The sequence below is a fragment of the Phascolarctos cinereus genome, unplaced genomic scaffold (assembly GCF_003287225.1).
Source record: "Phascolarctos cinereus isolate Bilbo 61053 unplaced genomic scaffold, phaCin_HiC Scaffold_2;HRSCAF=192, whole genome shotgun sequence".
Taxonomy (NCBI): Eukaryota; Metazoa; Chordata; class Mammalia; order Diprotodontia; family Phascolarctidae; genus Phascolarctos; species Phascolarctos cinereus.
Window position 1 is genome coordinate 84,420,990 of NW_027555625.1, and position 12,758 is coordinate 84,433,747.

Sequence of the window (12,758 nt, forward strand, 5' to 3'; positions counted from 1 at the left end):
AAGGAATTAGCTTCTTTCCTTTCTTTTCTCTCCTCTCCTATCCCCTCTTCTCCCTCCCTTCCTTCCTTCCAACTTCCCTTCTCCCCTCTTTATAGGCCTGAATTTAAGACTTAACATTGCCCACCCTCCCTCCCTCTCCCTGTCACCCCCTTTCTTCCTCTCTTTCCCTCCCTTTTCCCCTCCACCCTATCTCCCTCACCCTTCCCTCTGTCCCCCCCCCCCAACCAAACAGTTACCACTAGGAAAAATGGTTAAACATAGCACAGCTGGTGGTTTAGTGGATAAAGCACTGGGCCAGAATCAGAATTTGACCTCAGATACTTCATAGCTGTGTGACCCTGAGCAAGCCTCTGTCTGCCTCTGTTTCCTCAACTGTAAACTGGCAATAATAATTGTGCCTCCCTCACGGGGTTGTTGTATTAAATGAGATAATATTTATAAAGTGCTTAGTGCAGAGCGTGGCACACAGTAGGTATTTAATTAGTGTTTGTTCCCTCTAATACCCCTCCTTCCTTTGTACAGTAGCATCATGTAGCAGGAAGACCACTGCATGTTAAGAGATCACAGGTCAAATTGCAGCTCAGTAAATGATGAACCATGGATAAGTCATGTTGTTTCTCTGTGACTTAATTTCCTTATCTGTGAAACTGAAATGATATTTTTAATATGTACTTCACAGGGTTGCTGTGAGGAAAATATGAGGTTCTTTCCAAATAGGTACGATAAGAACAAGGCCTTACCAAACTCTTCCAATGAAATCTTGGCAAACCTAAAACTCAATGATAACCAAATAATAATACATCTGGCAAGCAGAAAACATCAAAACTGGGAAGACAAAAACCACGTAGGGAAAATGGAAATAAATACATTATGTCTTATTTAACACCCTTAGTTAGTCTAAAGATCCTTGGTTACTTTAAGAACATAAAATACATATTCTCCACAATTTTGTTTGTTCACAATTTGTTTGTTGACTTGGTATAAAATTTACAAACATGGTTTATTCAGACAATTGAAAATTCATAATTGAATTTACTTTTCAGTGTATTAAATTTTCATTGCAAATGGAGTTGCAGACTGCTGAACTTTCAGGATTCTCTCATCTATTTTACGACATTGTTAATGGTTTAGCTGAAATGCGTTCTGCTTCTTGTATGATAGAAAATGCAAGAAATTAAGAAAATGAGAGGCAGGGTGATAAAGTGATGAGTCAGGGAACCTGAGTCCAAATCTCAGCTTTGATACTTTGTGACAATGGGCAAATTACTTCACCTCCATAAACCTTCATTTCCCCACCTGTGAAATAGGGATATTAAGGCTAATATGATAAAAGTACTTTGAAAACCTCAAAACTCTACATAAATGTGAGTTATTAGGAAGTCATTGTGTTTTCTGAATTTCATGTTTTCCCTAGAAATTTGCGTTAAGCAGATTGAGAAAAATATTAATTTTAAAGAAAGGGACCTATATTTATTAGTTTATAAAGTAAAATGTTCTTTTATTTCATCCACATTAATAATGTAATAACAATGAGAATGTTATTTAAGTACTCATAATTAATTAAGTACTTATAATTAAGCACTTAGAGGTCTTTTAAATACTCAATCTCCAAAGTACATGGAATGAAAAACTTTCAAAACATAGAGACCTAGCAGAGGAACTCATAATCACATAGGGAGAGAATGGTATATGTCTGTATAGGCCCTGTTGTCCTGTCAGCTGCTAGAGTTGAGTCGAGGATGCTTTCAGTGAGCCCACAGATAAGGAGCTTCCATCTTGATATTTTTATTCAACCATAACAGTTAATGTGCCTATTCAATGGTCCATAGAATATTAAATATTAAATAATAGAATAGTCAGTTGTCATAGGATTGTTTCTATCTGAAATCTATTTTAAAAAATGAGTATGAGATGATGATAATTATGACAGTTGCTTCTATTTATCTTCCAAATTGTGTAGATAGAAGAATGTAAAACAGCCAGAACATCAAATCAGGACCTTAAGAGTCAAGCAGTGGGGCTCAAGTACTTTCAAAGGTAAATTATGTTTAGTAGGAATGAATGTTCATTTGCTGGTCATTTGCTGTTTATAGACCTTGGAATACTTTCTCCCATAGAAACAATATTAATATGAGTGAGTTAGTTCCCAGGCTAGTCAACACAAGTTGGTTTAGTCCATGATATACTGATGAACCATGATGTCAATAGTTTTTTGGTTTGGGGAGCAGAGGAGCATATGCTATAGGAAAAAAAGGAGGAGGAAGAAGAGGTGAGAGAGCCTTAAGTAAAATTTGGAAACCGGCAAAGTTCTATGGCCTTCCTTCAATTTTTCATAGGTGTTCAGTACTGTTAGGCTGCCTTAAGATTCCAAACTTTTTAACTGTGGTGAGGAAGTTCCTCAGAAACAAGTCTCAAGGAACCTTATGGGGACATACAGCTGTGTTTGAAGTTAGGAGAGTGATGTTTGTTTGGTAGGAGATTATAGCTCACAGGTTGACAAGCATTTATTAAGTACTTATTATGTGCTAAAAGATAAGGTAAAAGATAGTCCCTGCTCTTAAAGAGCTTACAGTCTTACAGGGGAGACAGCTTGCAAACCACGAATCATTCAATGTAGGCTAGGCATGAGGAAGCTAGAATGAGGTTCTGTAGGAGGTTAGTTGGGTTTCACTTTTCCAGAAACATTTAAGAATGGGGTATAAAATCACTTTTTCTGATACACACTCATATACACACATGCACACACATATCTGCTCTCTCTATATATATATGTTGTCTAGCGAGAATTATGCCATGTACTATACAATATATACATATATGTGTGTATGAATATGCTGAAAATATTACTCTTTCTATATAACTATCTATCTGCCTGTCTATCTATATCAACATTTTTAACCAAACTACCTTTGAAGAAATAAAAATCATAGGACCAAGGTCCAATGTATAATAAACTGGTAGTAAATATTAGCATCATTATTTTATTCTTTCTGTGTAGCCTGAGAAGACAGACACAAATATTTGAAGTGGCAGGGTAGGATGGGGATAGCAAGTTGTTGCTACTTGTCATTTTTGCTACTTATCAACCATTTGTCAACAAGGCTACAAAAGCAAATCAGAAATGTTATGCCCAGTCACGGTATTGTTCAATTTCTGCTGCTTTTCTCTTTCAGAAAAAAAAGCCTTTCCAAGCAGAAATGATGATTTGAATTACCTGGTAAATACATTTTTGGGGAACATACTGCAAAATAAGCAAATATCTATGGCATGCCATAGGGATTTTATAATGGAAATATGGGGTAAGAAAATCTTCCTCCCAGTGGGGATTGGGAGTAGGAAGTTTATGCCAGGACTTGTCGAGCAGTTAGACCAATGATTCTTATATATACTCTCTCCTGCTAAAAAAAAAAAATTGCATGCTTTTTAGCAGATCTACTGAGTTCAACTTTAGGAGGGCTAATGTTGGTTCTGCACTTGTTGATTTCCACGCTGAGTATGACGGGTAGATTAAGTGACACCTCTAAAAATGAAATCTGATAAAATCCAACTGTCTTCTCAAACTTCTTTGCAAAGAATTAATAATCACAGACCTGAAAGCTGCTTTATTTTAAAACTGATCTGTTTTAGTTATACCACTCAAAACATTTAATTAATTTGCAACTCCATTTCAACAAGGATGAGTTGTTTATTTTTTAAGGCTACTTTGGTAGCACTGTTAGATTGAAAAAATAATTTTAGAGGAGCAGTGTGTTTATTGAAGAAGACAGTGAAACATACTGGGAGTCAAGAAGACTGATATTTGAGTCCCTTCTCTGCTTCAAATAGGCGGTGTGACTCTAAGATGGCTGACTACCTTCTCATTGCTTCAAACTAGGGGCTGCATAGAGGAGGCACATCTGAATGGGTAGAACGTGTTCATTACTGGGAGTTCCTTACATTGATGAAATCACAGCTTTCATCCTGATCTCATACCCTCTCCTCCCCCAAAAGCACTATATTTAAAAATTATATAATTATTATTATATATTATATATTATATATTAATTATTATATGTATTAAATCCTTAACCAAGATTTGTCAAATTGAAAAAAAAATAGAAGAGATAGATTTGGGAAGATGAGCTGCTTACTTCCAGAGAGGACCTGTGATGGGATAGCTAGTCAGTCTTAATTACATAAATCTCACTCAATCAGGACAGGGCCTAGGGAGAGGAGCCTCCAAAACCATTTTTCCTTTGCCAAGCTCTGAGAGCAGTGATATGGAGTCACGCTGGTTAAGCTGTGTGATGGGACACAAAATCACAAGGTGAAAGAAGCTCAGACTGTGAGTATTTTTCATGTCTCTCCTACAACACAAAGGCTTCTTTCTGCTGACCCTGGAAAAAATCCAAGACAGAAAGTGCATAGTACAGGTAGGGCATCCATTTAGAAATACAAATGGGGTGACTGCTGTCTTGAGCTACTCAAAGCACCGAGAGTCACTCAGATGGCTTGGAGGAGACCTGCTGACCTGCTCTGTTTTTGCTTCCCTTCCAAAATGCCTCAGCTTTCGGGCCATCTCAGCAGACACCACATCTTAAATGGGCACTTGGTGGTAACCCAAGCTGTTCAATAAATGCCACCCCAGAGACTACTATAGAAACAACAGGATCAGCTCCTGGACTCCTGTGATGTGGTATGGCTTAATCTGTGTTCACTTTTGAACAGAAGGCTGGAAAGCAGAGAAAGTAAGCACACCCTGGAAAACCCTAGCAAAGTCAGTGTTCCTTGGCTTATGTTTCTCCTGTGAGCTACTGCTCCACATGTCGCACATTCTCTCTGTTCCTCTTTCTCTGTCTGTCTCTCACCCCCTTTCTTTCTACTTCTCTGTTTCTGTCTCTGTGTCTGCTTTGTAATTCTGTCTCTGTCTCTCTCCATCTCTCTTTCTCTGTCCGTATTTGTGTCTCTGTCTCCACCTCCACCCACCCTATGGATATAGGCAATAACTGACACCATCAATGGTGTCACTTTCAAAGTCACAGAGCTGTAGGTGTCTGCAGTTTTCTCTACCTCCACCTTATAAGAAGTTATGTTGTAGTCCACATATAGTTCCTCTCCTAGGAGTACTCACTGCTATGAGGAAGGATGAGGCGATGGGAAAAGCCCTGATCTTGGAGCCAAAACACCTGGACTCAGGTCCTTGCTCGGACACTTATTAGCAGTCTAACTATGGGAAAGTCACTTAATCTCCTCAAGTCTCAGTTTACTCATCTCAAACTTCCTACCTCACAGAGTTGTGGTGAGGAAAAACATTTAGTAACATTAAAAATTTATTTTATAGTTAACAAAAGTTTTGAAAGGCAGTGGATGGTAGTAGATAGCCTCCCATTCAGGAACAACAGGGTTTAAGTGTGACCTTGGGCAAGTCCCTTGACCTCACAGGCAATTCTCTAAGACTGTAATTTGCAGACACATTGACAAAAGGAACCTCCTCCTGGGGAGTTCACTATACCAATGAAATTATGTGCCTGCACTCAAAAGATTAATATAAATGTGAGCTGTTCTCATGAAAGCACAAGGTATCGGTTAAAGTCCAGGTTACAGATCTATCACTGCAATGGTTATATCAGTCTGGTGCTGGGGATGGGACTAAAATCCATTGCTTTGCTGTTATCAAGCTATTACCTAGCATTAGCTATTAGATTCAGAAGAGAGATTTTACCCATGATTCTATCAAATCAAATCTATGAACAAATAATGAGCCACAATATAATGGGGGGGGTGTGCGCTGTGGTTTAAAAACAAATACATGCCCTAAATAATTTCAATTAATAGATAAGCTGGAAATACTCAGAGGAGGGCAAGCAGAAATGTGTAGGGTTTCAATTTCGTGCCATATGAAGATTAGTTGGAAAAACTGGGAGTGTTTATCCTAGAGAAAAGAAAGATTAAGGGGGGCACATAATAGTTATCTTCAAATATTGGAAGGGATATTATAAAGAAGAGAGACTTAAGTTATTCAGCTTGGCCCCATTAGATTGTAAGCTCCTTGAAGACAAGGACTTTTTTTTGGTATTTGTATCTCCAGTTCTTGGTACAGTACCTGGCATGATAAATATTTATTGACTAAATGGCCCTGGGGAAAGAATTAGAAGTAACGAGTGGAAGGCACAGTGGGGGTGCTCAATGTTAGCGGGAAAAGCAAAAACAAACTGCCTAACAATTAGACTCTTCCCAAAGTGGAATGTGCTGTGTTGATGGGTGTTTTTACCCTTCATCAGAGGTCTTCAAACAAAATCTGAATGACTACTTGTTGGGCATTTTGTTAGAGGCAACTCTAGCTTAGATGTAAGTTGAACTTGAGGGCCATGGAGGTCCCATCTCATTCTGAGGTTCTGTGATTTCCTGATTCTGTAGTTAGGAAACCTGCCCCGGTCCTACTTATCAACATCAATGCTATTCTCCTAACCTCCCTTTCCTGGCTAGACAGCTCCCACTTCTTCCCATTCACTCCCCATATTACTAGATTAAGAGAACAGTATAGTATGTACCAAGAGCCAGTCAGGTTAGAATCCCCTTCCCACTGACCCAGATTCCTATGAAAATCAACTAAAAGAAAATGAAATAAGAGGCAGAAATTTTGAATAGGTTCTTTAAATTCGTCTTATTTTAGTCCTTCCTTGACATGAGGGGATCACCATTACCCCCAAAAGGTCTGCAGTCTTCAACTTGGCATTCAAGACCCTTCACAATCTACAACCACATACTTGCCGGAGTTATCTAATTCACTTGGTGACTCATACATTCGCCACTATAACCAAACTACACTTTTTTCCATTCCCCCGTTCGCATCTTTTCTGGTGCTTTGTACTCATTAGAATTTTTGTCTGGAATGAAATTTCCTGCCTCTATTTTACTGAAGCCCCTTCCTATCTAGAAACATTCACTCAAGTGTTACCTCCTCTATAAAGTCTTTTTTTTTTAATTTTCAACCCCAACCCCAACCCCCTCAACTCAGGTAAAAATGGTCTGCCCCTCAAATGTCTCATAATTTTGTGCCCAGACTTTTCCTCTCAGTGTTCCTCAAATCATAGTTATTTCTGCATGTCTCTACTCCCTGATTAGATTGTAAGCTTCCTGAGAGCAACATTTGTGCCATATCTACTTTCTTCCCTGAGTGTTTCTCATGTAGTACTTTGCACATAGTGAATGCTTAGTGTTTTTTTTAATCTAATTTTTTAGACAAGTTTTTTTTTCCCATGGCAGGCTAATCAATCTACTTGCCTAATTCATTTTTCTCTAATTTAAGGTATGCCACACCCACCTAGGCTCACTGTGACAGGAATCCTTGGTTATATGATACTCAAACATCTTTTCTGGCCAGAATAAATCAGGGTATTTGTTTTTATAACATTGGGAAAATAAATAAAACAATGCCTATCTCTGGGCTTCCAACACTGATAGGTCTGACTTTCTATCCCATTCCTTAGGGATGTGTGGGCTAATAATTGTAAAGCATTTAGCACTGCACACATAGTAAGTGGTATATAAATGTGAGTTGTTATTATTATTAAAAAACGAAGAAAGGGAGCTGGAGGAACTGGCCTAAGACTTATTCCTTACCTGGCACTGAAGTCCCTAGTGCGACAAACACCACCGCTGTCACTGAATCCTTCAGGCCAATGGTGCAGCCAAAGTGAGATGCCAGGTCGCCAATGAAAGCTGTCAGGAGGCCGATCATGAGGATGGACACGATGAAGCATGCCCAACCATTCCAGTACTCTGTGGGAGGGACAAAGGCAAAGAGGACCTTCCAGAACACAGTGAGGAAGTGCATCACGTAATCAAAGCAAGAGGGTAGCTTCTCTTCTCCACATTCATCATCGTCATCATCTTCCCCTGAGGAAAAACAACAATACAGATTATCACAACACTTGGAACTGCACAGTTACACCTGCTGGCAAGCCCCTTTCCCTTTGTACTTTTACAAATTATGCCCAGGCTCCTCAAATTGATTGGAGTAAACTCAGCTCCTCTTTAAGACTGACCAGGTCCATTACAGGCAGACACAGACATGACTCTTTTCTATTTCTCTGAGGCATTTTCCATGGGAAGAGTGTAGTATCAGGGCTGGGCTGAGTCTACACTATCTCCACCCTTAGCCCACCACGGACATTGTGAACAATTCCTTTGTGCTCTCATTAACTGAGTTTCAGTTTTGGACATTGAAACATCGACCATCTGAAAAAGATTCAGGCCTCCTGGATTAGGTCTAGAAAGAGGGCAGTTGCCTGGCGAACCCTTCCTGTAGGCTCTTGAGAGTTTCTGAAGAAAGATATGTGTGGTGCTATTTCTTTCACTGCACTTTTCCCCTCCATCTTTCATTAATCAATTTCCTCATCTGTTAATTGTGATTTACAATTATTGCTTTGTGAAAACCCTATCTCAGAGGGTTGCTGAGGCATCAAATGAGATGACATATACAAAGTGCTTCACAAACCTTATAGCATTATTTAAATATTAGTTATTATTAATTATTCAAACAATAAGCTTCTATCAAACACCCACTATGCACCAGAAATTGAATTAAGTGCTAGCAGCACAAAGACAAAAGCAAAATGCTTTCTGCTCAAGCAATTGGCATTCTGTTACATGGCGATAATATGCACACAGATAGGTGCATACAGAATATGAAAAGAATAAAGATAAAGTAATTTGGGGAGTGAGGGCACTAGCAGCTGGGAAGATTAGGAAGGGCTTGCTGTAAATGTGGTGCTTGAGAAGAGTCTTGGGAGAGAGAGTGGATTCTAAGGGGCAGAGGACAGGAAGGAGTTTATTGAAAGCCTAGAAAATGATCGATTTAAGCAGTGGGCATGTCCCATAAAACTGTGCAGATCAAATGTGTATACATTGAATCCTATTTTGTCAACGAAGTTGAATACACTGATGGGTTGCAGCCACATATGGGTGACAACCCACAGTTTAAGAAGCGCTGAGTAGGGCATGAGTGGAAAATTTACGAAGCTGTGCACTAGACCAACTTTCTATGGAGGTTTTCCTTTTGTGAAGCAAAGAATGCTTTTATAATGTGAACATCGTTCAGTCATTTGTTGCATCCAACTCTTCTCCAGCTCATTTTACAGATTAGGTAACTGAGGCAAACAGGGTTAAGTGACTTGTCCAGGGTCACACGGCTGGTAAGTGTCTGTGGTTGGATTCGAACTCAGGAAGATGAGTCTTCCTGACTCTGGGCCTGGAACTCTCTCCACTATGCCACCTTACTCCCTATTATATAAATAGTTATCCCCTAATTGGGCTAATTTCAAATTTGGACTTTTTGTTAGGCCGCTTTTTTCGCATGTGAGTTCCACAGGGTGATTGCTCAATGAAGTCCTTGTTTTCTTCTGATAATAGTCAGCCTCTTCCTAACACTGTCACCAGGCACCGCAGGAAATCAGGACTGGCCATTCACCTCCAGCCATCTGCTGCAGCTTGGTAGACAGGTGCTGTCAGCCCTTTGTTAACACATGTTCTAGCTGGCCTTACCTGGAATTCTCAGCAAGGAGCAAATTAACTTGCTTTGTAAAGAAAATTCTGCTCTGGGTTCTTTGGGGGCTAATCACATTATGGGGTAAATCTTTAAAAGCAAAAGTGCTTTTGATAATTGGTGCTTTTTTTTTTTACAAGAAAATATGAACACTCTCCATATGTGTGGGTTAGCCAAGTAGATGATGCTAATTGCATGTACCAGGGAATAGAGAGGAAACCAGAACCAGCTCCTTATTTTTTTAAAAATTAATCAATAACGCAGAGATCTTCATGCAACTAAATTTTGATGATGGAATAGCTTATGCTTAAGGGACTTTAAGGTTTACAAGTACTCTGTAAAAATCATGTATTATTATTTCCATTTAACAGCTGAGAAAACTGAGGTTCACAGGGGTGAAATAACATATGATCATTCACCTATTAAGTGGCAGAACCATATTTGAACCCAGGTCTTTTGATTCAAAGATCAGTGCCCTTCTTGTTACATTATGCAATATAATTTTGGCTGATTAAATAGTGGCCAAATCCCTAGAGAGAAAAAAGGTCCTGTGGACTGGTTTACAGCAGGGTTCAGCTTGAAATGGCATACTATTTTTTTTAAAGAAATTAAGATGAGATGGCAATGACTTCAGCCCAGAACTGAATGAGAGGAAGACAGTAGGACGAGTTACATTTGGGATATTATTTAGTGTTTTTAGTGAAGACTAGGCTTCTCCCTGGCACATTCATCATTTTAGCAGGACATTTCCCCTATGATACCATAGAGTTACAAGTCCTGGAATATCACAGTGCCTTTGAATCACATGTGGTTCCTCCAGTGGCAGTAGGGAGACAGCTAGGGGGCACAGGACACACATTGTGAAACTTGGGAGTCAAGAAGGCCTCCCAACACTTACCAGCTGTGTCAGCCTGGGCAAGTCATTTCAACTTCTGTGCCTCGGCTTCCTCCTCTGTACAATGGAGGATGATACTAGCACCTTATCACTTTCCTATTGCCTACTGAACAAGGTTTAAACTTTGAACCCTGGCATTTTGGTCCTTCAAAATTTGTCACCAGTCCACATGTCCAGCTCATCTCAATTTCATCTCTTCATGCATTCGGCATTCCAGACAAACTGGATTACTATCCATCCCCTCTTTTTGAGACTATCTTCTTTCATTGCCATGCTTTGCTAATGCTGTCTTATAGACCTCCTCTCATCATTTCTTTTTGAAGCCTCTTCTTTAAAGGCCAACTCAGATATCACCTCTCTGGATCACCCCCCAGCCCTCCCATAAAACTTGACCTTCCCCTTCTCAAATTTCTCATGGGATTTTCCATATCCATGTAACCATCCTGCTGGGCATATTTCTCTATGTCTTATCTTCCCATTTAAAACTGTAAGATACTTAGGAGCAGGCACTAGGCTATTTTTCATCTTATGTCCCTAGCAGAAACATGGTCTTTGATATTAATAAATATTAAATTTAAATGAATTTAAATTCTGTTTATCTCTCCCTTTTATATCCCTCTCTCCAGTCTCAAAGAACTAGATATAAGTATTCTAACAGAAATATTTTTTTGTACCTGAATTTTGTATTTTGAGGATGAACAAGATAATATATTATAAAAACAATAACAGGAAGAAGTCAGAGGACATGGTATTTTATTACCTAACAGTAGGCACTGTATTTATAAAAAAAGATCTAAATAATATCTTTCCATGAGAAATGTGCTGGGGTATATAATTAGGTAGTTTCTGCAAAGTGAGAAATTATGAAGGTAATGATTATTATTTTGGTTACTGCTTTTATCATTTTACATTTTCTTGATATATTATTATTATTATGTTTTCATCTTCATTATTATTTCATTGTTTTGCAGACATATGAAGTCTTAAGGTTAAATTTGTATTTCTGAACCAAAATTTCACCTTTCCCTTTGCAAAGATCCTTGCTTATAGCTTCAAGAAGGTATCCAGCAAGGGCAGGGGAGGGGGGAGTTTCTTTTATTGGGCTTCCAGTATTGCAGGGGGTGCTTGAATGGACAATTTTGGAATTTGTCTAATCCTATTGTATCTAAGTGATAGTCCCACTGCACCAGGCCTTGGTTAGAACTCATCTGGAGTATTGTATGCAGTTCTAGGTACCACATTTTAGGAAGACCAATGATAAGCTGGAGAGCATGGCAACCAGGATGGTGAAGGACATCAAGTTCATGCTGCATAATGACTAATTGAAGGTAATTCCAACTAAAATTCCACCTTCTCTGGCAAGTCTTTTCTGATCCCCCTTAATTCTAGTGCCTTCCTTCTGTTGATTATTTCCAATTTATCCTGTATAGACCTTCTGTCTTACATAGTTGTTTACTCAACATCTCCCTCATTAGATTATGACCTCCCTGAGAGCAGGGACTGTCTTTTGCCTTTCTTTGTATTCTTGGCACTTGGCACAGTGCCTGACACAAAGTAGGCACTTAAATATTTATTGATGGACCAACTGAACTAGAAATGTTTAACCTAGCTGCCTTCAAATATGTGAAAGACTTTCAAGGGAAAATGGGATCAGATTAATTCTCTTTGGCCCTAGGAGGAAGAATGAGGTACAATGGACAGAAGCTGAAGAGGCAAATTTAGGCCTGATATTTACATCTATATCTGTACCTGTACGTAGATCTACATCTAGACCTATATCTGTGTCTGTGTCTATATCTAGACTTATGTCTATATCTATATGTGTGCCTATACTTACATGTGTCCATATCTATATCTAGTCCTGTATCTATACCTATATCTACATTTGTATCTAGATCTAGATCTATCTGTATCTGCATCTATCTATATCAGTACCTATACTTGTACCTATATGTATATGTATATATATATATACATATTATATATATCTATATCTATATATATCTATATTTATGTCTAGATCTACATGCATATCTACATCTGTCTACATCTGTACCTATATGTATATGTATATAATATATATACATATACCTAGACCTATATCTAGATCTCTATCTCTACCTAGGCCTATATCTATAGGTATATCTGTATCTGTATCAGTGTCTATATCTATATCTAGCCCTATATCTTTATATCTATATGTGTACCTATATCTGTGTCCATATCTATTTCTAGTCCTATATCTATACATTTGTATATATATCTACATGTGTATCTATATCTGTACCCATATCTGTGTGTCTGTGTATACCTAAGCCTATACTTATACCTAGACCT

General features: G+C 38.6%; 1 protein-coding gene across 7 annotated transcripts in view; it reads right to left on the minus strand.

Annotated features, from left to right (window-relative positions):
- Window positions 1-12,758, minus strand: part of SLC8A1 (solute carrier family 8 member A1) — a 510,067-nt gene that overhangs the window by 40,192 nt on the left and 457,117 nt on the right. For all 7 annotated transcript variants that reach the window (XM_021001233.2, XM_078149486.1, XM_078149489.1 and 4 more), the window contains one exon: window positions 7,603-7,878. In XM_021001233.2, coding sequence (XP_020856892.1) covers window positions 7,603-7,878 — 276 coding nt within the window. The remainder of the gene's footprint in view (window positions 1-7,602; window positions 7,879-12,758) is intronic.